Source organism: Macrobrachium nipponense, chromosome 1 (genome assembly GCF_015104395.2).
Source record: "Macrobrachium nipponense isolate FS-2020 chromosome 1, ASM1510439v2, whole genome shotgun sequence".
Classification (NCBI taxonomy): domain Eukaryota; kingdom Metazoa; phylum Arthropoda; class Malacostraca; order Decapoda; family Palaemonidae; genus Macrobrachium; species Macrobrachium nipponense.
Window position 1 is genome coordinate 152,758,565 of NC_087200.1, and position 26,447 is coordinate 152,785,011.

General features: G+C 36.6%; 1 protein-coding gene across 1 annotated transcript in view; it reads left to right on the forward strand.

The window, feature by feature from the left end:
- The window catches only part of LOC135218974 (methionine aminopeptidase 1D, mitochondrial-like), a 53,860-nt gene extending 29,321 nt beyond the window's left edge, over window positions 1–24,539 (forward strand). The window contains exons 3-5 of the mRNA XM_064255413.1: window positions 7,544–7,735; window positions 8,159–8,309; window positions 24,173–24,539. Of these exons, the coding sequence (XP_064111483.1) occupies window positions 7,544–7,735; window positions 8,159–8,309; window positions 24,173–24,261 (432 nt within the window). The 3' untranslated portion in view covers window positions 24,262–24,539. The remainder of the gene's footprint in view (window positions 1–7,543; window positions 7,736–8,158; window positions 8,310–24,172) is intronic.
- Window positions 24,540–26,447: the final 1,908 nt, after the last annotated feature.

The window sequence follows — 26,447 nt, forward strand, 5'->3', positions numbered from 1 at the left end:
GTAACTTTGGAGCCTTTTTCAAATGAGCTCCTTGTTGCAAACATTCTGCATGTGAAACCAGTCCCTTTAGACTGGAATTATGACACAATATTTAATGAATTTTGTAAATTTGGGAACATCAAAGAATTAAGGAATAAACTTGGCAAAAATTATGGTTATTTTGAATTCTGAATAATTTTCAACAATGAATCAGAAGCTCACAGAGAGTTTTAGAGAATTTAGGTCGGATTCTATGAGTGTTGGACTTGTAGAGACAGAAGAGGTCCCTAGGTATCTTGACATTTATAAACCACCAAATGAAATAAAAGATGCTAGTAGAATAAGTAAAATAACCAGATCACCAGACCCAGCTAAGCGGTTAATTATCACTACACATGGTGAGAGAGGCAACCTCTTCAAGGTGAAAAGGTTGGAAGTAAGCCAGAAGATCGGCAACGCTTGGGAGCCCAGAAGTAACTCGCTTTGGGGCGTAATAGTTTTTTAGTCCATACCAAGACAGATGTTCAATCGATAATGCTCCTAAATTTGAAGCTTGATTCTGAGGTATGGTAAAAGTAAAAACCATCATTTAATTTTTAAGTTTTAGTTACGCGAAGGTGTTATCTTTCAATGAAGATCTACATGAAATGGATGGAGGGGGGGGGGGGGGGGGGGGGGGGGGGTGGAGGAAATTTTGGAAATGTGTCCAGACTTGGTTTGGAAGGTTTTTAAAGTGCCCCGCTCATCATGCTTATTTTAACTTTTATAAATTCTTTCCTGCCATCTGAAATTATTCTTGACAGTGAAATCATGAAAGTTCGTCCTTATAGACCGAGAGTGCTCCAGTGCTTTAAATGTTTTGGTTTTGGACACTCCTCTAATGTTTGTACCAGAAATAAACTCTGTGAATCGTGTGGCCAGCCTGAGCACGACGAATGTTCTGGACCGGTAATTTGCATAAACTGTAAGGGTGAACATCGAGCCCGTGATAAGAAATGTAGTGAATTCAAAAAAGAACAAGAGGCATACTAAAATCTATTGCTGAACATATCAGTGTGGGACAGGCCAAAAGCTGTTGGGCAGGAAATCCTATTCGGATGCCTTGAAGGCACAACAGTTGAATACTGCTGCTTCTAGTGCCCCTTCTGGTGGGGCTCCCCGGTGCCCCCGCTGGTGGGCTTTTCCACACCCTCTAGTGGGGCACCCCGTGCCCCCACTCCTGTTTGGGGCTTCACCGTGCCCTCCCCCCTGGTGGGGCCTCCTCCCATGCCTCCCCTGGTGGGGCCTCGCGTGGCTCCCCTGGTGGGCGGGGCTTGCCCATGCCCCCCCTGGTGGGGTTTCCCATGTTGCAGAGAGACTGGTTAAGCCAGGGGGGGACCATGTTGATTCTAGGGTTCAAGCCAGGATCTTCAGTATGATGACGACTTCTCTGTGCAGGGAACATTGCCAGACATTGAGCCCTCACCTGATCCTGACATTACAGTGCACCGTGGAGATGACGGTCGGGAGATGAGGACCCTCCTTATTCGTCAGAAGAGGTCCCTTTCTCCCTCTTCGCCTCATTCACGGTCATTCAGATATCAAAGAAAAAACAAAAGCAAAACTGAAAGGGCAGTGAAGGCCCTTCGTCAAAAAGATCTGTAACACCTAGATCTAGATCAAGTAGTACTGGTAAAGCTGATAAGATATCTCTCACCAGGACACAGATTCCTAAATTAGTAGAGAATTTTAAGATCCCTTCCTCTAAATAATGGCTCTCATGCAGTGGAACATCCGTGGCTTTATACCAAATAGAGAGCAAGTTCGGGTTCTGTTTAGGGAACATGATTTATCTGCGATGTGTCTTACAAGAGACAAAGCTGGGAGAGCACACACCCAATGTGGGTTTTAATTATTCATTTCACAGGTCTTCACCCCTGATAGGTGTACGTGCTCAGGGAGGCACAGGCATCATAGTCCGCAAGTCTGTTAATCACAGGGTTGTTCAATTGAACACTGTGTTGCAGGCTTGTGCAGTCCAAATTTTTAATTATAAATGGATCACAATTGCTCTCTCTACCTTGATCCATCATTAGAAAGTAGATTGCAGGATGCTCAGGGTAATCCCCGCCATCTAGAATTAAACGACCTACAGACACTGATAGACCAGCTTCCTAAACCCTTCATTCTGATGGGATTTTAATGCCAAGCACACCCTCTGGGGAGAGCCAAACTGCGACCGGTGGGGTTTAATAATAGAACAGCTGCTTGACTTGAATGACATCACTTTAATGAATGATGGTTCCCCCCACAAGACATGATGTTTTTCATAATACTGATTCAGCCATTGACCTCACTATCTGCTCTTCGTCTTTGAGGTTAGATTACCAGTGGGTAGTAGACCAGAATGATCATGGCAGTAGTGATCATTGGGGCCCATTCACTTAAAGTATATGAAAAATGTCCATCTCCATGTTTACCAAAATGGAAGGTAGGGGAGGCTGACTGGGGATTATTAAAAAAAATCTACTGAAATTGATCAAGAGATAAACGATTTTCAGAGCCCAACATCTGCTTATGAGTATTTAACTCGGTATATTGTTGTGTGGTGCCATGCTGTCTATTCCTCGAACTTCTGGTAAACCTCGGTGTCCTCTAGTACCTTGGTGGAGTGATGCATGCGCATTGAGCCGAAAGATAACAAGAACTTGCTACAAGAGATATCGTAGATATCCTTGCTTGGTAAATAAAAATTATCTATAAAAGAGCTCTTGCAAAGCAAAAGAAGACAGTTTAAGCAAGCAAAGAGGGAATCTCTTATCAGATATATAAATGAATTAAAATATGATTCGCCGATGTCATTAGTCTGGAACAGAATCCGAAAGCTGCAAGGTAAATTTTTTTCCTCCACCTCCCTTGCCTATATTGAAAATTGATGGCTTCCTCATATCTGATTCTGGAGAAGTTGCAGAAACCTTTGGTAGGCATTTCTCCAGTATATCTAGTGCCCTACATTACTCTCCTGCATTCAGGAATATTAGGGACAGTACCACGGTGGTTGTTCCTGGTGTTAGTTTAAATTCAGAATCTTATAATCTTCCTTTCACTATAAAAAGAATTAGATCATGCAATCTCGTTATCTTCACCAACATCTCCTGGGGAAGATGATACTGTACTCAATGATTTTTAATTTGCCTAGAAGTACAAAACAATTTCTTTTAGACATTTAACAGTTTTTGGCTTTCAGGAACTTCACCAGAGTCTTGGAAGATATCGATTATTGTACCTGTTTTAAAACTTTTTAAAGATTCCTTCCTTCCTAAGAACTATAGGCCAATTGCTCTAACCAGTTGTGTTAGCAAGATTTATGAGAGGATGGTTCCAATGCTCGACTTGTGTGGTATTGGATTCAAAGAATCTTTTATCTAATCGGCAGTTTGGCTTTAGGAAAAATAGAAGTACGTACTTCTGACCCTTTGATTTCCTTACTCGGGAGTACAGAATGCTTTTGCTGTGCAAAACCAGACTGTTGCAGTGTTCTTTGACCTAGAAAAAGCACCTGACGACACTACCTGGCGAGGGGGTATCCTTATGCAACTTGTTGAGTGGGGTATTGTGGGTAATTTGTTTTATTGTCTTAAAGAATTTTATCAGAAGTTACCTGAAAGTAAGAGTGGGCTCTTACATTTCTTCTGCTTACCCTCAAGAAGAAGGGTTACCCTCAGGGAAGTGTCCTTAGTCCAACAATCTTTAATGTGCTGTCAACAGTCTACTAGAAAAGTTCCTGTCGGGGTGCATGGTCTGGCCTTTGCTGATGATTATGCAATAATCTGTAGTAAGTCCACAGCTGTTGAAGCTTGTCAAATGATCCAGACTGCTATTAATGCTTCAACATCATGGGCCAGTGCTAAAGGTTTCAAATTTCACCAGAAAAAACCAAAGCTATACGATTTTGTCGATTAAGAAGAGTGGAAGAGATTCCTACTCTGTTTTTAAATGATTCGATTTTATTTTACCTTATGAAGATAGCATTAAGTATCTAGGTGTTACATTTGATAAAAAATTAACTTTTACTCAACGTGTTAATGAAGTTGTATGTAACGTGAAGCTTCGAATTAATATTCTTAAAGTTGTGTCTAAATAATTGTGCTAATTTTAAGTGGGGGCAGATCGAATCACCCTTTTGAGGATGTACCGGGTTTTATGCCTAAGCAAAATTGATTATGGTTGCCAAGTTATGGTTGTGCGTGCAAGCAACACTGCAGAAATTGATGTTGTCCATAATATGGGCTTTACGTATTTGTACGGGAGCCTATAGAACTTCACCAGTTGAAAGCCTATATGTTGAGTCAGGTTTTCCCCCACTATTTATCCAAGTAGGGAGGAATTAGGCTTGAGAGTCATATCAAGAGTACTTACATCAAAGCTGAACCCCAACTATAAGTACGTTAGAGAACCAACTAATAGAGCCCCAAATAGACCTAGACTGCCAAAGCCACTTGAAGTTCGACTAGCAAGCTCTGCCAGGGAGGTGGGATTACTTCCTCCTGCAGTAGCTGAAATTTCGCCCTCAAAGTTTCCTCCTTGGAATAGACCTTGCCTAGAGATCTGCCCAATTAGGGACAGCAGGAGCATCAGTTTTCTGGTGATCAGTTGAGGGCAAGTTTCTTGGACCATGCCTCCGAACATGGTGACTCTCATCATATATTATACTGATGGTTCGAAGGTTCTGATGGGTGTTGGTTGCTCTGTAGTGACTAGTGATAATATTATTAAAAAGAAGCTTCCATCTAATTTTTCTGTTTTTCCAGCTGAACTGCTGGCAGTTTTGACTGCTCTTAAAATATTTTTTATAGTTCTTGTACTAACAAGGTTTTTTAATTTTTACCATTTTTACCGACTCTTTGAGTGTTTTATCTTCTCTTAAAAGCCTAGTCTCTTGCCACCCTCTAGTGCAAGAAGTACAAGATTGGTTTTATCTTTTAATTAATAGAAGAGGGGTTTTTCTGTTGGGTTTGTTGGGCTCCGTCCATGTGGAATTGTTGGGAATGAGCGAGCCGACGCTGCTGCTAAGGCTGCAACTAGGCTTAGGCCACATTTCCAACATGGGTGTCCCTGTTTGTGATTTTAAAAGTACCATTCGATTTATTGTAGAGACCAGTGGCAGGCCACTGGTTCCACTTTAGATAATAATCTTAAATAATGTCAATTTAGACCTTCTGTTCATCCTTGGCCTCATAGCCGGATGGATAGAAGGTCTGAGATAGTTTTAGCTAGATTGCGTATTGGCCACACTAAATATACTCACGGGTATCTAATGAGGAGTGGAGCGGATAGGCAGGTTCCTCGCTGTTCCAACTGTCATGTGGATTTGACTGTGGTGCATATTTTGGTGGAGTGCCCTCATTTTGTAAACCAAACGTAGAGCTTGTTTGCTGGCAAATAAGTCTCTTGCCGATATTTTAGGTGAAGGTGCTCGGGCAGAGCAATTATGACATTTTTAAAAATATTGGTCTTTTTTACGAATTGTAGTTTTCTTTTAATTGTTTTAGGTTTCTTGTTTGGTTTTTATGAATGAAATGATTTGTATGTTAGATCGGTTGTGTGTATGTTTGTTTGTGTGACAGTGACTTTTTTTATTCTTAAGATATATATGCTCTGAATGGCCCCTCGGCTCCGGCGCTTGGCTATGTGCCAAAAATGTTATAATCTAATCTAATCTAATCATAAGTCGAAGTGAGGGAGGATCCTGTTTGGTGGATAGAGAACAGAAACCTCTTAACAGTTCTTTGAACTCTTCCCCCTACCAAAATGCATCGTGTTTAGAACACATGGAAGGAGGATTGGGTTGAAGAGGCCTGAAAGGCTTATTCGTTTCATTAGTAAATGCATAGGACACACCTCATCTGCATATCAACCATCTTGAGATGCAGGTAGCATAACTATCATTACAGACATTCCAAAGAACACTTGATGGGTCACTCAGTAGTGCTAATGAGCAACAGCACAAACAATGGTGGCATATTTCAACAAGCAAAGAGGACCGGTATTTCTTCTGTAGTTTCATTGTACTAATTGGTTTATATCTGTGAAAAAAACATAGTTGATCTCAAGTGTTTTTATATGTTTAATGATTATTTCGTCTATATTTTTTCTGTGGTGTGTTATTGTCCATTCCCACTTGAAAGGTAACCCTTTTTCATTTCAGGAATAAATGCTTAACAAAAAATTTTGCCCTTTTTGAGGGAATGTGCTTAGACTAAGGCATTCTGTGATTTATTCAGCTAGTATACTCAGATTCAGTTTTCTGAGAGGAAACAGAAGAATCGAGGAGCTATTCCAGAGAGTGCAGAAGCTAACTAAGTAAAGTTTGTGTAAAGAATCTGTTAGTGTATTTCTAAGACAAAATATGTACAGACAGTAGAAAAAATAAAATTGTTTGGCTGATAAGAAGATTTATATAAATAGGATGACAATATTTAAGGTGACTGAAGGGAAGCTTCCTTCAGTTACCTTTTATGTATTGTGAAATTCTGTAGTGATTTTCTAGTCTCATCCTCCCCCAATAAAATTTACTTTTGAAAACTGGATGATTTCCCCCATATTTTGTATGTAAAGAAGTTCCCACAATAAGATGTGTTGTATTTCTTGGGTTCTGTTTCCATCCATTATTTCTTGTCTGGTTTTTATTTAACATAAATGTTACTGTCCACTTATTTTATGCCTTTCAGTACTATTTTGAATGTTTCTATTTCTTTGGTAACCTTTTTGCCTGGTGGATGAAATTAGCTTTGTGGCGCTTGCTTGTACCCCTTCTACTCTATTTATGTCCTTTCTTAGTGTTGGTGACCAAAATTGTACTTCATATTCAAGATGAGGTCTAACTATGGATGTGTAGAGGTGCAGCACCATTTCCTTGGTTCTGTATTTGAACTGCCTTTTTATGTATCCCACTAGTTTCCATGCCAGAGTCTCACTGATGACTAAGCCCCCGCTGTTCGCTCATCCTATATGTCTGACTGGGTAGGAGGTTACAGGATTCATTGCATCCCCTCCTCATATACATGTTCAGAAGAATGGTGATTCCTGGTAAGATTCAGTTCTGGTCATTTGTCAGATAACTCACACCCAAGGAGTAATTTGTTTGTATTTCCCATAAGAATACAGACTAGAGCCTTTTATCATAATCCCATGCCATCCACCCTGCTTTTCTCTGCACCCAAAGAAAACTTTTGTCTGTGGTGTGTGAGTGATGGGTATTTCCACCCGGCCCCCTTAATCTCCAGTTGATGACTAAAAACAAGTTCAACAACTCCAGTTCATGCTGATTTATACTCCTATATAAAAGGCTCTTGTTTGCATACTTTGGAGAAATATGAATTACTTATAACTATTGTTTTATGTAATTTTAGTTGTGTTGTTATTGCAAACCTTGTATTTCTACAAGTAAAGGTTGAAGATGACAGTCTAATTTCATCTGTGGTAGGAGTCATTTATTATGTAGTACGTATTTGCTTTGATACTAGATAACAATATTACCCTAATTTGAAAACTGTTCAGATAGTATCTTCTATTTTTCCTGTAGGCAGGGATGACAACTGAAGACATAGATGCACTTGTCCATAAGAGAGTAATTGAGAGTGGAGCATATCCCTCACCACTGAATTATCGGGGATTTCCAAAGAGTGTTTGCACAAGCGTCAATAATGTGGCATGTCATGGAATCCCCAATAAACGGCGACTTGTAGATGGAGACATTGTTTCAGTGGATATCACAGTAAGCAGTATGCTTTTGTGCTTATTTTCTAGTTTTCCATATATGAAATATTTCCAAAGAATTTAATTCAGTTGTTTTGGATGATAAAATCTTGTAAGAAAAAAAACAAGTTTACAGTATTCTTTTATTTTAGTTTGGAGCTGTAAAAAACAAAATTACTTATATAAGATTTTCATAAGTAATGTACGTATTTATTTGCTATAAATGAAACAATAGCTTTGTTATATGGCTTTAGCAATTTTTTCATGTAAATCTATGTAGTATGATTTAATCTACCACCTTCAATGCATAATCTGCTTGAGTGAAATTTTGATCTTTGGGGAATGTTTCTTTTCATAAAAAAAAAAAAAATGTGATATATAACCTGTTCAAATACCATTTTCTCTCACATTTCCTTTACCTAATTCATGTGGTTGTGTCCAGGTATTCTCTAATGGATATCACGGTGACTGCTGTGAAACGTACTTAATTGGAAACGTAGATGAAGCTGGTAAGCACTTGGTGAATGCAGCGCGCAGATGTCGGGATGAAGCAATAGCCATATGTAGGCCAGGAGTTCCATTTTCTGATATAGGTAAACTTAAGGCTTGGCATTCTTAACCTTTTGATGACACCATACCCCAATGAATTGCCTAGTATGGTTCCATACCCCCTGTGCTTAAGTCCACTTAAGTCATATTTGTTAACAATGTGACAGGAGGGGGAGGAGTTGCCAACTAAGGTTGTGTTGTGTTGGCTACTAAATTTCTCTCTCTCTCTCTCTCAAATGTCTCCTTCAGTCTCTCTCTCTTCTCACTCTCCTCTCTCTCTCTCTCTCTCTCTCCTCTCTCTCTCTCTCTCTTTTTACTGAGATGGAGAGTAATTTTTATGGTAGGCTACATGTATGTTTAATATTTTCAAATAACAATAATAATAATATAACTGTAATTACAAAATTCATATTATGTGATAGTATTTTAAAGAAATACAATGATCTATCCATTTCACTCTTTTAAATAAGGATAACTCTCTCTCTCTCTCGTTCTCTCTTTTGCGACACAAGATACGTATGTCATAGTGGTAACTCTCCCTCGTTTTGGCTGGAAGCATTATAAGAGTATGTACATAAATTAACATTTCTGAGAGAACAAAGATAAAGTCTCTCTCTCTCTCTCTCTCTTCCACTCTCTTCTCTCTCTCTCTCTCTCGTCTCTCTCTCTCTTCTCTCTCTCTCTCTCTCTCTCTCTCTCTCATCTCTCTCTCTCTCTTGCTGAGAAGAAAGAATTTTTTTGGCAGTAGTATGTAATATGTTTATTGATATTTATTTAATATAATAATCAATGATAATAAATATAATTAATTGCAAAATCGTATGTGGTAGTATTTTAAGGAAATAAAAATAACCTTTCCATTTCACTTAAGTAAGGATAACTCCTCTCTCTTACGGAGATGAGAGAATTTTTATGTTAGATGTCGTGTTTATTAATATGTTCAAATATGATAATAATTCAACCAAACAAAAACTTCTTTCAGTTTTCTTCTGAAGATTGAAAAAGAAACCCACAAAATCACTGTGTAACTTGTTTACTTCTAAGTATTTACATTAGTTGTTTACTCCACACTCGAGTACTTTCAGGCCCTTCTGTGGCCCATTCTCAAGAGATGTTTGGGATGTTAGCCTGGGTCAAGGCCCAGCAGTCTTCTGGAACTTCTTCTCGTTGAGATGTCATTTATGTGATGGCTGTTCTGGTTTTCTTGAGAGTTGCCAATCCCGTCTTGTCGCTCTGATATTCTGAGCTGATGGTCAATGGGATTCACCCTTGTGGTAAGGGTGTGGTCACCGAAAGTCTGTTGGGCAGGAAACCTAATCTTCAGGTCAGCAGGGTCAATCTTAGCTTCTTTTAATATCAAAGCTCGCCTTATGGGATCTTCTGAGGTAAAACCTTTGTTTCCTTCAATTACTTATCAGAGAGATTAAAGTAATTGAAGGAAACAAAGGTTTTACCTCAGAAGATCCCATAAGCCGAGCTTTGATATTAAAAGAAGCTAAGATTGACCCCTGCTGACCTGGAGATTAGGTTTCCTGCCCAACAGACTTTCGGTACCACACCCTTACCACAGGGTGAATCCCATTTACCATCAGCTCAGGATATCAGAGTGACAAGAAGGGGATTGGCAACTCTCAGACAAAACCAGAACAGCCATCACATAAGACATCTCAACGAGAAGAAGTTCCAGAAGACTGCTGGGCCTTGACCCAGGCTAACATCCCAAACATCTCTTGAGAAGGGGCCACAGAAGGGCCTGAAAGTACTCGAGTGTGAGTAAAACTAAAATGTAAATACAGGCAGTCCCACCCCGGGTTACGACGGGGGTTCCGTTCTGAGAGGCGGCGTAAGCCGAAAATCGTCGTAAGCCGGAACGACGCTTGGAAATATGTCTTAAAACTAATAAAAAGTTATAAAAACCTTACTTTGTAATCCTTTGGTTACACTACTGTTGTTTCCTGTAGTTTTATGTACAACCTGGAGTTATTTTCATAAAAAGGAATGCTGTTCTTGAAGGTAAAAACTATTGTAATCCTCTGGTGACACTACATTCTTGAAGTTTTATGTACAACCTGGAGTGATTTTGCAAAATCTTGAGGGCTACAAGAACAGCTGATTACTATTTACGTATCATATAGACTAATTAAAGTAAATGTATCTTTAAATAGGCTTATATATTAGTATCAACAAAACATTTCCTGCCATGAGTCAGAGGCCGTTTAATGAACGAACACTTCTCTGTCCTATCTGTTCAGAAAATAAACGTTACGTCAATCCCCGAGACCATTGTTGCCAAAGCGTCTCTCTCTCTCTCTCTCTCTCTCTCTGATCAAATTACATTGGAAACTTGACATACGATTGCCCTAATATACGAATGTTTTGAGATATAACAGAAAATTTGCGAAAATGCAAGCTTTGATATACAACGAAATATTTGAGATACGATTTTGCGATGAGTGTTAGTTGTATAGGCGACCGATAAATGGCGTTCAGTCTGTTTGTTTGTTGGTGCTGCATGTTAACACGTCGTTGTTGTTTAGTTCGTTGTATTTGCGCCTATTTTTCGTGTTATTTTGTCTATTTTATTATTAACCATGGGTCTCAAAGCTAAAGACAAAGCAGGTGATAAGAAAAAACCCAAGAAAATGATTTCGATGGAAGCAAAACATGAAATTATAGCAAAGCATGAACGTGGCGTTCGTATCGTCGATTTTGGCAAACGAGTAGTGGTCGAAATCCCTTCTACAATATCCACGATCATACAAGCAGAATGGAAGCTATAAAAACCCGCCCCCGAGGACCCATTGTTGCCAAAGCGTCTCTCTCTCTCTCTCTCTCTCTCTCTCTCTCTCTCTCTCTCTCTCTCTCTCTCGCTCTTCTCTCTCTCTCTCATCTCTCTCTCTCTCTCTCTCGATCAAATTACGTACTGGATAATGTCTCCTCTTTGGATACTTCGATTTTGCCAAATATTTGAGGGCTACAAGAACATTTGATTACTATTTACGTATCATATAGACTAATTAAAGTAACGTATCTTTAAATAGGCTTATATTATAGTATCAACAAAACATTTACTGGCATGAGTCAGAGGCCGTTTACGAAAACGAACACTTCTCTGTCCTTAAACTCCCCCCCCGGAGCGTCGGAAGACGACTCTCTCTCTCCTCTCTCTCTCTCTCTCTCTCTCTGATCAAATTATTGGATAATGTCTCTCTTTGGATACTTGGAATTGCGTTGTAATCTAACCAGAAACTTCGTTTTGTTATTATTACTGGAAACAAGCAATGATTTTTTCATTATTTGCGCTTTTGGACTGTTATATGTAAACTAGTATGTATTCATTCGCTCGGAAACTAGTTCCGCATATGAGGCGTCCACTAAAAAAACATAGAAAATACAACATAAAAAGTGTCGAAAATCATCATAATCTCAAACCGTTTAACGAAACGAACACTTCTCTGTCCTTAACTCGGAGCGTCGGAAGAACGCCTCTCTCTCTCTCTCTCTCTCTGATCAAATTACTGGATAATGTCCTCTCTTTGGATACTTGGAATTTGCGTTGTATCTAACCAGAAACTTACGTTTTGTTATTATTACTGGAACAAGCATGATTTTTTCATTATTTGCGCTTTTTGGACTGTTATATGTAAACTAGTATGTATTCATTCGCTCGGAAACTAGTTCGCATATGATGGCGTCACTAAAAAACATAGAAAATACAACATAAAAAGTGTCGAAAATCATCATAATCTCAAACCGTTTAACGAAACGAACACTTCTCTGTCCTTAACTCTAGACGTCGGAAGACGCCTCTCTCTCTCTCTCTCTCTCTCTGATCAAATTACTGGATAATCTCTCTCTTTGGATACTTGGAATTTGCGTTGTAATCTAAGCAGAAACTTCGTTTTGTTATTATTACTGGAAACAAGCAATGATTTTTTTCATTATTTGCGCTTTTGGACTGTTATATGTAAACTAGTATGTATTCATTCGCTCGGAAACTAGTTCCGCATATGAGGTGTCACTAAAAAACATAGAAAAATACAACAAAAAGTGTCGAAAATCATCATAATCTCAAAATTTTTGTTGTAATCTAACCAGAAACTTATTTTTTATTAATATACTGTGCTAAACTATAAAGGATTTTTATCATAGTATGCGTTTTTAAAAGCGTCGTTAACTCGGAGCGTCGGAAGCGTCAGCGTCGTAACCTCGGAACAAGCGTCGTTACCCAGGACGGATTTTTCCATTGAATATTTAAGAAAAAGCGTCGTAAACCTCGGAACGTCGTAAGCCGGAAAAACAGTCGTAACCCGGGGGACCGCCTGTACTTAGAAGTAAACAAGTTACAAAGTGATTTTGTGGGTTTTCAACTTCATCACCACTTTCACTTTCTGTTTATCACTTGGTTCTTCCTTTTTGCTTTCAACTTTCTGTTTTTCATCACTTGGTTCTTCCTTTTTGCTTTCAACTTTCTGTTTTTTATCACTTGGTTCTTCCTTTTTGCTTACTCCTGCTAATGCTAAAGGCCTCTTTAAAAAATAACGATCCAAGGAAGATTGCTTCTGCCTACTTTTCACAATGTTCCTGAAACGACTCAGGCAAACATCATCGAACTGCGCAAGCATACGACCTGTGTGAGCCTTTCGGAGTGTCTTTTTTCTATAAACGTTGCACTTTATGAAAAGCCGCTAGAGTATCCTTAATTTCTGCTGTTGTCATAGGGTCCTCCTCCTCTTCCTCGCTGCTGCTAGAGAACTCCTCTTGAACGACGTTATGTTGTATGGCCTCCAACTCCTTTAGGTCATCTGTTGTAAGCTCCTCTTGGTGCTCCTCGAGAAGGTCGTTGATGTCGTCCTCGTCGACGACCAGCCCCATGGACTTGCCGAGTGTAACGATCTCGTCAAGATCTGGTTGGGAAACAGTTTCAGGATCGTCAACTGTTTCTGACTCTGCAGCACCAGCTTCGCCCACGTCGAATCCCTCGAAGTCTCGGGCGGATACGGCATCAGGCCGAGTTTCCTCCACAAGGAATTCAAGGTTCGCCTCAAAACCTCCTGCCAGCTTGGTCGATGAGTCAGATGCAAATGACGATGTCGAAATGCTCCTTCCAAAATTGACGCAAGGTGAGGTTTGTGGTATCGGTGATGTCGAAACATCTCTTGAAAAGATGTTTCGTGTACAGCTTCTTAAAATTCGATATCACTTGCTGGTCCATGGGCTGGAGGAGAGGGGTGGTGTTAGGCGGAAGAAAAAGAATCTTGACGAAGGAATACTCCGCTAGGATATCTTCCTCGAGGCCAGGAGGGTGGGGAGGGGCATTGTCCAACATCAGCAGACATTTCAGGGGGAGGCGCTTCTCTTCCAAGAATTTCTTCACTGTCGGTCCGAAACACAGATTTACCCACTCGGTGAACAAAAGCCTTGTTACCCAGGCTTTTGCATTAGCCCTCCACATCACTGGAAACTTGTCCTTAAGCACTTTGTGGGCCTTGAAGGCTCGAGGTGTCTCGGAATGATAGACCAGTAGGGGCTTCACCTTGCAATCCCCGCTGGCGTTCGAACAAAGTGCAAGCGTAAGCCTGTCTTTCATAGACTTATGCCCGGGTAGCTTCTTCTCTTCCTCCGTGATGTACGTCCGACGAGGCCTTTTTTTATCCAAAAAAGGCCAGTCTCATCATAGTTGAAAACTTGCTGAGAACTGTAGCCTTCCTTGGTCATCATCTCTTCGAAAGTTTCTTTGTCTTTTATCCAGACAAGAAGCAGCCGTTCCATCTCGTCGTGCACGTGGGTCCTCTTGCTGGACAAAATAGTGATGCCCTTGGACGGGTAACTGCTTTAATGGCATCCTTCTGTTTAAGGATGGTGCCTATTGTCGACGGATTTCGGCCGTATTGCTTGGCGATCACACTCAATCGCATACCAGCTTCATACTTCTTGATGATCTCCATCTTTGTCTCCAAAGAGAGCATTCGCTTCTTTCCGTGAATTTCAACTTTCTTGGGACCCATGACTACGTTATCTTGTACGTAATTTACGTATAAGTACAATAAAGTTTTCGCACAACACGATAAAGTACGTATACTGTAACGAAATCACTAACGAATTTACGTTACTAAACGAAATCGTTAGACCGAACGAATACCGCGTGCGTACGCTAACTATGCTGGTATGAAGTGGACGAGGTAGGCACGCCACTACGTATACGTACATAGATGCATGATGGGAGGGATGCTGTCCAATAGGAGAGAAGGATCTCATGGCAGTGACTAGCATCAAGAATCAATGGGAGAGCAAGAGGATGGTGGCGAGTCTACTCAGTTGGCGGCGCAAGAGTTTCAAAATTGTTATCGGTGGTTCGGGCGAATCTCGGACTTTCAGAAACCTTGACCAAGGCTAACATCCCAAACATCTCTTGAAAATGGGCCACAGATAGGGCCTGAAAGTACTCGAGTGTGTAGTAAAACTAAATGTACGTTAAATACTTAGAAGTAAACAAGTTACAAAGTGATTTTATGGGTTTCTTTTTCAATCTTCAGAAGAAAACTGAAAGAAGTTTTTGTTTGGTTCATTAAAAGTAAAGTTTTCTTAGGATATTTGGCGATGTTCTGGCTTACGACGTGTCTCAAGAACAGAACCCCCACGTCGTAACCCAGGGACTGCCTATATGTATATATATATATATATATATATAGTATATATATATATATATATATATATATATATATATATATATATCACCCAAAGTGTCCAATGTTTTACTCTCTACTCTGTTGCAGGAGCAAAAACTAGAGGAGGACCAGAGCAAAGGGAAAATGTGACACTGGTCCCTTGCTTTACTCTGGTCATGGAAAGTTGGACAAGCATTTTCATGGTCCACCTGATATATACCACCTGTTGTAAGTAACTGGATTATTTAATTATTTGAAATAAATCCATACCCTACTGCTAAGTTAACTTATATCTTTGCCACCTAATTCAAAATAAAACAATGTGTGGCTTACCCACTAGGATTGTCTCTGTAATCCCCTGTTTCCCACCAGGTGGCATTCCTTTTGAGGCACAAGTGTGGGTTGTTGTTGATTTTTGTAAATTATTTGTATTAATTATAGGGCTAAGGTTATTTATGATAATGGATTAGAATTAGGTTTATTCAATCTAGGTGAACTTTGTGTAATATGTCCCAAAAGGTCTAGATGTAATGTTGGCATTCACAAATGGTAGTAGCATAAGCTGGTGCACTATTTAGGGAGAAAGAAAGGTTGACACTGAATTAACTTCAATATAGAAGAAATGTATTACTATAGTATAAATAGGCAAGTATTCACTTCTTTGCATTACTTTTTTTCAGCTTTTCTATCATTTTGTCCATGGCTGGGAAAAGACAGGGGATGAATATAATGTCATGTGAGTACAACAGTAAAATGCTAATAGGTTTCTTCAATTCATGTCAGTATTGCTGTACGGTTTTTCTTTTACACAATTGAAGCAGGATAGTGGGAACAAATTCGAAAGTTAGCAAATGAAACTCTGATTCTCTTTAACCTAATTTATTTCTGGATATTACAGTACGAAACGTCCTCAGTCTTATCCCTAGCTTATCAAACTTATCCCCATATCTAACTTATCCAAATTAAGATTACATAATATTACCTAATATTACCCTGACCACTTAAGAGTCTTTAACATAGTCTTGGCTGATTGAGTATTTGCCAAATATTGAATTTGCCTTGTATAGTGTTTCCCCCATATTCACAGGGGATGTGTACCAGACACCCCCGTGAATAGTTAAAACCCGCGAATAGCTGGAACCATCACTAAAAATGCTTATAACTGCCTATCTTGAAAGCTCAGATACCAAATGTATACCTTAAATAACATCCTACTTCAAATATACTGAAAAATTACTAACCTATTACTGTATTAATCTTTGAGGTCATATTATTAATATAATTTCAAAGTCATCTTAAAGATTTTACCATTAAAAATATACCTACGCAGCCACACAGAGAGAGAGAGAGAGAGAAAGCATTGAATGGCAACATCATATAACTGACCATCAAGAGTAAAATTATAAATTATTCCTGAAACAGAGAGAATAATAATGGAAAGAGAGAGAGAGAGAGAGAGAGAGAGAGAGAGAGAGAGAGAGAGAGAGAGAGAGAGAGAGAGAGAGAGAGAGAGAGAGAGAATAACTCCTAGACTCCGACTCCTTCCTCTCCGCCAATATGTATATCAAACTGTCATTTATTCCCCCGCCCTTCTTCCTCCAAGTGGATAAAAAGACTGGGAATCGTTATTTCTTTTATTTATTAATCTTATAAATATTTGAAAATTAGTTATAAAGTAAATAATTTATTTATATTACAAAACAAATAAACATACATAAGTAAGAGAGAGAGAGAGAGATGTTGTTTAATCTCATTAAACTTAACCCTCTTACGCCGATTGGACGTATTAAACGTCGAGTCAAAATGTCTCCCTTATGCCGATTGGACGTATCATACGTCAACTCAAAAAAGTTTTTTTAAAAATTCGCGGAAAAATACTTATAGGCCTACCAGCCGAAAACTTTTGAATCACGCCGCCGGTTGGGGGATGCTTGGGAGTTCACGGATCAAGGCGTTGTTTTGTTTACAATCGCTACGCAGGCGCGCAAGCGCGAATTTCTTTCTTATCGCACTAAAAGTATCAGTGACACATCTCAAAAATTATTTCGTCACTTTGACATAATTTTTTGCACCATTTTAAATTATCCTTTACATGAAGTATTATATATGAAAATGTGCGCAATTTCATTTAAAATACAACAAAAAAATACTCATGATTGTAGCTTTTACCAGTTTTGAAATATTTTCATATAAATAACAATAAGTGCAAAAATTTCAACCTTCGGTCAACTTTGGCTCTATCGAAATGGTCGAGAAACGCAATTGTAAGCTACAATTCTTATATTATAGTAATATTCAATCATTTGCCTTCATTTTGCAACAAATTGGACGTCTCTAGCACAATATTTCGATTTATGGTGAATTTATGAAAAAACTTTTTCCTTACGTTCGTGCGATAACTCTTCCGATAAATTTTTTCGTGCGATTGTCCTAATGTTTGCACCCTTTTAAATTTGCCGTTACATAAAGTTTTATATATGGAAATGTGCGCAATTTCATGCACAACTACAACAAAAAAACAACCCATGGTTGTAGCTGTTTATCAGTTTTCGAAATATTTTCATATAAATAACGTTAAGTTCAAAAAATTTCAACTTTCTTTTTGGTCAACTTTGACTACCGAAAATGGCGAAAAACGGCAATTGGTAAGCTAAAACTCTTATATTCTAGTAATATTCAATCATTTACCTTCATTTTGCAACGACTTGGAAGTCTCTAGCACAATATTTCGATTTATGGTGAATTTATGAAAAAATAAAACATTTTCCTTACGTCCGCGCGGTAACTCTTCCAAAAAAATCAGAATTTTTTTTTGTGCGATTGTCGAAACGTTTGGACCATTTAAAATTAGCTGTTACATAAAGTTTTATATATGAAAATGTGCGGAATTTCATGTAGAATACAACCAAAACTGATTGAAGGTTGTAGCTTTTCTCTTTTTTCGAAATATTTGCATATAAATCACGATAAATAGAAAAAAAAAAAAATCACGTTCGGTCAAATTTGACTCTACCGAAATAGTTGAAAAACGCAATTGTAAGCTAAAACTCTTACGGCCTAGTAATATTCCGTCCATTTTTCTTCATTTTGAAACAAATTTAAAAGTCTCTAGAACAATATTGGATGATTTATGGTGAATTTTGAAAAAATATATTTACCCTTCACTCTACGCGCACGATTTGCGGCCGCAAGTCTCCGAAATATGTACATCGCATATTCCTAATATTTTGCTCCTTTTTTCAAATATTTAGCCGTTTTTATAGAGTTTCATATATCGAAATGTGCGCAATTCATGAAGAAACATACAAAAAATAAGTGAAGGTTGTAGCTTTTTCCATCTCCGAAATATGTACAAGATATATATATAAAAAATTCGACATTCGGTCAAATTTAACTCGTCCGAAATGGTCGAAATCTGCAATTCTAATCTAAAACTATTACAGTATCATAATATTAAATCATTTGTCTTAATTTTGAAACAAATTGGAAGTCTCTAGAACATATTTAGAATTACGGTGAATTTTTTAAAATAACATTTTTTACGTCCGCGCGTTACGAATTCGTACATCATTTTTGTGATAATATTTTTCCGGTGTTGCTTTTATTGTTTTACTATGTATTATATATCAAAATGATTGCAATTTAGTGTACAATACAACGAAAAAAAAAGTAACTCGTTAGCTTTGGACCGTTTTTGCACAGCGTGATTTGAATACAATTATCTTATGAATTTTTTTTTGTCGCTATCATTATCTCGCATTATTTACATATGATAATGATATTATTTTTCATTCTGATGATTGCATACTAAACTTAAGGCAATGACAAAAAAATTGAGCCAAAAAAAAAAAATTAACTCTTAATCTTTAAAACTAAGCGCGCTGTGATTTTTTTTGAAAAAATTATTTTTTCCGCTTCCGCGCTCACTCCAAACCGGCGCCGGCATACAGGAGAGGTTTTGATTTTTTAGGGCTTCGGCGTAAGAGGGTTAATATTATTTGAAAAACTAGTATACTGTATATTATTATTTCACTATAAAATGTAGTAAGTAATTGCCCTTGAAGATTATAACGGTATAACATAAACTTCTATGCCAAACAGAGGGCGAGAGTTACCACTATGACATGCTTATCTCATGTGGCAAAAGAGAGAGAGAGAGAGAGAGAGAGTTTATCTTATTTAAAAGAGTGAAATGGCTAGATTATTGTATTTCTTTAAAAAACTATCACATATGAATTTTGAAATTAGTTATATTATTAATATTATTATTATTTTGTGAAAATATTATAAACATATACACAAGTACCATAGAAATTTCGCTCATCTCAGTTAAAGATGAGAGAGTTATCCGTATTTGAAAGAGTGAAATGGAAAGGTTATTCTAGTATTCCTTTAAAATACCATCACATATGATTTTTGTAAATAAGTTTTATTATTATTAATATCAAAAATATTAATAAACATATCGTACATACATGTAACATAAAAAATCTCTCATCTCAGGTAAAGAGAGAGAGAGAGAGAGAGAGAAGGGAGAGCGAGAGAGAGAGAAGAGAGAGAGAGAGAGAATGAGAGAGAGAGAGAGAGATAGAGAAACACACTCCCTCCCACCGTCACATTACTTGATATATTTGACAGCTGTTGGACCTCATTTTGGTACCTGGAGTTCGAAAGAAAGATGTGAAGACTTTGATTTCCTTCATTCTTACATAATTTTTTAATTTACAAACTAAACTCACCAATTCACTTTAGTATTTTCTTTAATGAATTGATATTATTAGCTGTTTACATTAAGAATATTGATATTTGAAAATTAGTTAAATCTTTATTTATTTCATCACTAAAAACATACATCTCTGTAAGAGAGAGAGAGAGAGAGAGAGAGAGAGAGAGAGAGAGAGAGAGAGAGAGAGAGAGAGAGTTATCCTTATTTTGAAAAAGTGAAATGGAAAGATTATTGTAGTATTTCTGTAAAATACTATCACATATGATTTTTGTAATTACAATTATTATTATCATTTGAAAATAATAAAAATCTCAAATTCAGTAAAGAGAGAGAGAGAGAGATTTTTATGGTACATGTATGTATAACACTTTCATATCCGCTTAGTTTTGAGCACTGTGTCCCCAGATATCCGAGATGTCTGGGAGCGCTCGACAGTGCGAAAAAATAATTATTTTGAACATTCAGCAAAAATATAAATTTTATGCCAACAACGATCATTTTGCTGTCCTTTTTATCTAAATTTTAGTAATATTTTTATGGTGGAATAGTCAGAATAAGAGTCCCAGCCCTCTAAATACGGACAAAATGTGAGTTGTTTGTTTAACAAAAAAACAAAAAATCTTTACTTTTTTATATTTTTGTTCCTAACCCAAAAAACTAGAAAAGGCAGAGCCGGGGAAATAAAAATTATTTTTTATGAAAGCCAAAATAACCAATAAAATTCCCTAAATATCAACATCATAAATCAAATGGAAAACGGCAATAAGTCCAGTCCGGTGAAAAAAATTGATAGAAAAGAGGATAAGAAACAGAGTGCTCTGCCCTCCCGGCGCATATGAGAGAATTGACGCTAGAAATTTGTTTATTTTTTTTAGAGCCCTATCTCGGTTATTTCTCATTGAAATTCCTTTATAAATATACAAAAATGTAGAGGAAACGTTGAAGAATAAAGGGAAGATCAAGAGAAAAATGGCTTTGGATACGGCAACAGTTTCATTTTGACGTTATAAATTAATCGAAACGAAAAAAAATTTTACTGTTGTCAACATTTATTGCTAGAATAACAATTTTTTGAAGAGCCCTATCTCAGTTATTTTTCATAGAAATTACTTTGTAAATATACGAAAATGTAGAAGAAATGTTGAAGATAAAGGGAGAGTTTAAGAAAAATGGCTTTGGGGTCACTGAGAGGAAGTGTAGGTGCGATCAGCTGAATTCATTGTGAGAATTTTACTACGCCAGGGATTTGAGCATGCGCAGTACAGAAACTACTTTGCTGGCCTATTGATACCTGAGATACTCGGTCCAAGGTATGATCTAGCCTATGGAAATTGCTACTTGTCCGACAATGAAAAAAAAAATGCCCCTACCACACGTACGAAAAATTTCGGTAAATTTTACGTACCGCTATGTCAGTTTGGAATTAGGATCGATTGGAAGGTTTTGTTTTTTGTTGTTTGTGTATTATAGTTAATGATTAATAATATTGAAATGAGTACATACTGGTTATTTATACATTTTATTGGCATATTCTAAGCTTTTAGCTCTTAGGTTTAGATGTCAGAATCATAGACTAGGCTACAGTAGCAACCGCTAACATAGGCTAGGCTTATTGCTAAGGGACATATGCTAAAGTCCTAATAAAATGGGGTTGAACATTACATGCAGTTGAATATTACTCAAGTATGTACAGTATTTTGTCATTTTGGAGTCATATTTCTTCCGTCGGTTCGGCGTTGTAACCCTAGAACATGTGTTTTAGGCCTGGAAATATGATTTACTGGGGTGTTTTTGGAGGGCTTGGAACGGATTAGCCATTTTACATGTAAAATGTTGTTCCAGATACAAAACTCATGATACGAAGGCCGCCTCGGAACGGATTAATTTCGTATCTCGACGGGTTACCACTGTATATATAATATATATATAATATAATATATTATATATATATATATTATATATATAATATATAGATATATAGATTATATAATATATATATAATAATATATATATATATATATATATATAGTATGTATGTATGTATGTGTATGTATAACTGAATCACGAAAGTTTGGAACATGATAAATCCATAAATAAAGATATAAGCCATGAGGAAAAATAAACAACGAAGTTCTTTCTGCAAAATCTTTCCACTCAACGCCTTTTACTCAGCAGATAAACTGACTTACATGAGGAATTGACAGTACAGGAAAAGGTCGAATAACTGACAGATAGGGATTGTTAAGGAGGTTAGTATCTAGAATCCGGCACACCTGGAGAGTAAGTAACCTTTCTAAACAAGCATAAACATGGGTACAATTTAAAAAAAACAAAAAGATTAAGTCAATCTGCGCAGATACAGGGAAAAGACAATTAAACGATTTCTTTATATGGGCGACAGCTATTCAGAACTTTGGTAAACAAAAGCCTATTCACAATACAAATATATATATATATATAATTATATATATATATATATATATATATATATATATATATATATATATAGATATATATATATATATATATATATATATATATATATATATATATATATATATATATATATATATGTGTGTGTGTATGTGTGTGTATGTATATATATATATATATATATATATATATATATATATATATATATATATATATATATATATATATATATATATATATATATATATATACTAGATATATATAATATATATATATATATATATGATATATATATAGCATATATATATAATGTATATACATGTATATGTATATATATATATATATCTATTATATATATATATATATAATATAATATATATATATATATATATATATATGCAAAATACCACAGGAAAATGATAGTCAGAAATCCAAGCGCTTTCGTCTTTACTAAGGCATTGTGAAGGAATGAATGAAATACAATTGGAGAGAAAGTTATCATGTAAACAACAGATCAAAAATACCAGATGATTAATTGTCAAAAGGGTAAAAGTTAAAGAGATAATCCAGGATTATCGGATATCACATGGTCACAAACCAAAACTTAGATTTAACCCTAACAGAAAAAACAAAGTATCCGTACTGTCCTAAACCAAAAATGTAAAAAACGGGAATATATTAATTTTGTTGCTTTTATTTATCTACAACTTTTTTCATTATTAAATAAACCAAGACTTAAATTTAAAACATTTCCATTATTTGGCTTGATGAAACAAGATTCAATGATATTCCTTTTAACTGTGTCATTACATGGAATTAAGACTCTTCCTTGACTCCAGTTAATAGGATGATCTAAATCTCTCATATGTACGAATAATGCATTCGATATTTGCCCAGTTCTCACAGAATATTGGTGCTGTTTGAGACGTTGTGAAAGAGATTTACCGGTCTGTCTGTAATACGTTGACTTTATCACACTTTTTTCAAGGAATTTCAAATATGCACCCTGGAAGATCTTTAGGAGAATTTTTTATTACTAAACTCTTGACATTCGTTCCTTGACAATTTCTTAGTAAAGACGAAAGCCCTTGGATTTCTGACTATCATTTTCCTGTGGTAATCGCTTATTTAATGAAGTCACATGCATCTACTGTGATTTTTTAAGCGCATATATATATATATATATATATATATATATATATATATATGGCACCATAATTGCAACTTATGGCGTCGTTAACTGGTTTATTGGCACCATAAGCACCATTATGCCACCTCTGTTAAGTGTGTTATGGTGCCATAAGGCCTTAGGCATGCCATAAGACACTCTATGGCGCCAATAACCGGAACTTGGCCTGTTATGGAGCCATAGATCTCCAATTTTATGACGATAGACGAGCGCATAAAACCGGATCACTGATTACCAGGGACTGCCAGTGTATGTATATATATACACATAACTGAATCATGAAGATATGGAATGTGATGAATGTATGTATAAATATAAAGACAAATTCCATAAAAGGAAAGTGAAATAGAGTGGTGCTAGGCCTTTCAGCACAGTATTTCATTAGCTATTAGAGGACCATGTGTCGAAAGGCCTAATAACTACACTGTTGTTTCACTTTCTCTTCGTGGGATTTGCTTTTATGCACACACACACACACAACTGGTCAGAAAGAATCAGCTGACATCATGATATCTGTTTTATTACCAAGAGTTTTTTTGTGCTCATGGCTTCACAATAGTTCCCATTGATTAAATGCATGCAAATTAAACGTTTTGAATTTTTCTGCCATGAACATTTTGTTAGACTCAGGGATTCACGAAAGTTCCATTGATTAAGTATGTATGAATTCTAGAAGTAGTATTTAGAACCTGCTACCACCAGAAAAAGGTAATTGAAAAGATAAAAATAAATAAAAAAAAATTTAGTTGAAATGGTACTCATGTTATTTTTTTTTAAAGATGGAGAGTTCTGCAGAAATCTGAATCATTTAAGGAATAGTGTGACATTGGGTCATAAATTCTTATGCATAAAATGGTGAAAGCATAATTTAAAGCTCTTTTCTGTTTTCAGATAATGATTACCCAGGGACAATGGAGGAAGGAATGACCTTCACAATTGAACCAATAGTAGCCCAAGGATCAGAGAGGTTATCATTTTAGAAGATGGTTGGACAGCTGTTATGCTTGACAATGGGCGTGCTGCTCAGTTTGAGCACACTATTCTTATCACATGTAAGGGTAATGAAATTTTGACTCAGTACCATTAATTAAGAATTGTGTAAATGTTGAAAAAGAAATTTTCTGTAAATAGTGGCACATAGCCAAAATAGATAACTTAACCTTTGTCACCAAGACATTTAAACCTATGTGGAATTATTCTGATTTACTAATGTTGCATTTTAAGATTAAATCCTTTTCAATAAAGATAAGTCAAAAGATTTGTTCTGTGTCCTATTTTCTCCAGTTACAGAATCCAACGTTGAGCGTGCTGGTAAATGGTAGACATTTGTCAGTATATGAAAATAGTTATTCACATAATGGCACCTGTAATATAAATAACCTAGTATATATATATATATAGATATATAATATAATATATATATATGATATATATATATAATATGTAAAAGTATATATATGAAACTTATATATATATAAATTATATAATTTAATAAAAAACTAATTATATATATATATATTATTATATTATATATAATATATATGTCAAAATTAATATATATATATATATATTATATATATATTTATAACATATATATATATATAATATTATAATTATAGATATATAATATATATATATAATATATATTATTATTTTAATTGACCCCCTCGTCTACCCAGCAGTCATTTAAATTATTCAATTGCTAGAAGGCAGCCATTTTTTTCTTCCTAATCAGCTGACTTTAGGCGGGAACCACGAAGCAGGCCAGAGATCGGCATTTCCGTTAGTAGCCAGGGAAGAAAATAGCCGTTAACCATAGGCCTAGAGTAGAGTAATAAAGGCAGGTCACAGGGATTAGATAGGCTTTCGATGTGGGCATTAGGAATTCCTAGCATAAGACCTCTTTTCCCCCCAAATTCGGTGGTTGTGTTTCCGCATCTTTCCAGACAATGCCGGAGGCTGTGTGTGAAACCCAGGCCATTCGAAATATACTGATGCAGCCTCAGTCTCCGCTAGCTACTTGAACTGGGACTAATTTCAGGTATGCTGAGTCATGTGTTCCATCTCCTCACAAGTGCTTCCTTAACACAAGATACCTATGATCAATTTTGGAAACCACCATTGAAGTAAATTTGATTTTGGCCAGCTCTCCCCTATTGTGAGATAGGAGTGGTCCACGTGCGGCCAAGTTGCCTTGCCTTATCCCAGGCCATTCAACAGCCTCTTGTAAATAAATGTAATGTAATTAATTAGCTGGTTTCACTGGGAACCTTTTAGAGTAAACTAACTAAATCAATCCTTTTTATAGTTATCTAAGGTTAGTCAGAAGCCCTTTTATTTCCATTTTTTCCCTCTTAATATTTTTCATTTACTTGGGATCCACAAGGCCGTGCCCCAATACGTAAGAGTGGCAACCGCTTGCCAGTTTCGAGCCCAGGGCTGCTTAAAAGCTTGTAAATCGCTTTATCCCCTTAAAAACGTAAACTGTAAATGACTTTTACAAAGCGTAAATCGAAAGAAAGCATTCATACTTGCTCAGGAGACACGCATGATTTACAGTAAGATATATCATTCATTTAATATTATTATTCTTATCACCATTGTTAGCTTTAAGGTATGTTTAGTTATTTTAGAAGTGTTTTAAATAATTGTTTCTCTAAGTTAGAGATCTTATTGTGTAACGTGAAAGCGCCAGAGCCTTATTTTAGCGTCACGCAAATGAGCCCTCGCGAATTCTGTGTTAACAGGCTTCAGTGTGTAGGAGAACCCGAGCATGTGTGTGGTAGATAGATGCCAGAAAGTACTAGTTAAAACTAGGAAGTTCTTTGCCAGGGTTTATTGCATGCATTAGCAAGCCTAGCTAGTTAGGAGTGTTCTACTAATAGTTACGGCAAAAGAGGTGTACAATTCTTTTGTATGTGATATGTTAGGGGAATTCGTTTTAACTTAGTTTTCATTTCAAGTGTTGGTAACCGTAGCACCATTGCCTAGCCTGCCAGCTCGTCAGCCCAGCACATGCGCTCTCCCAGGCCTGCCAGCCAAACGAAACTTTGTTTGCACAAAGCAAAGCATTCCCCACCAAAAGCATTATCTCAATGATTTAAGCCAATTAACGTAAATCTTGATGTTTTAACGTATCTCGTAACAATCTCCATACTAGTATCTA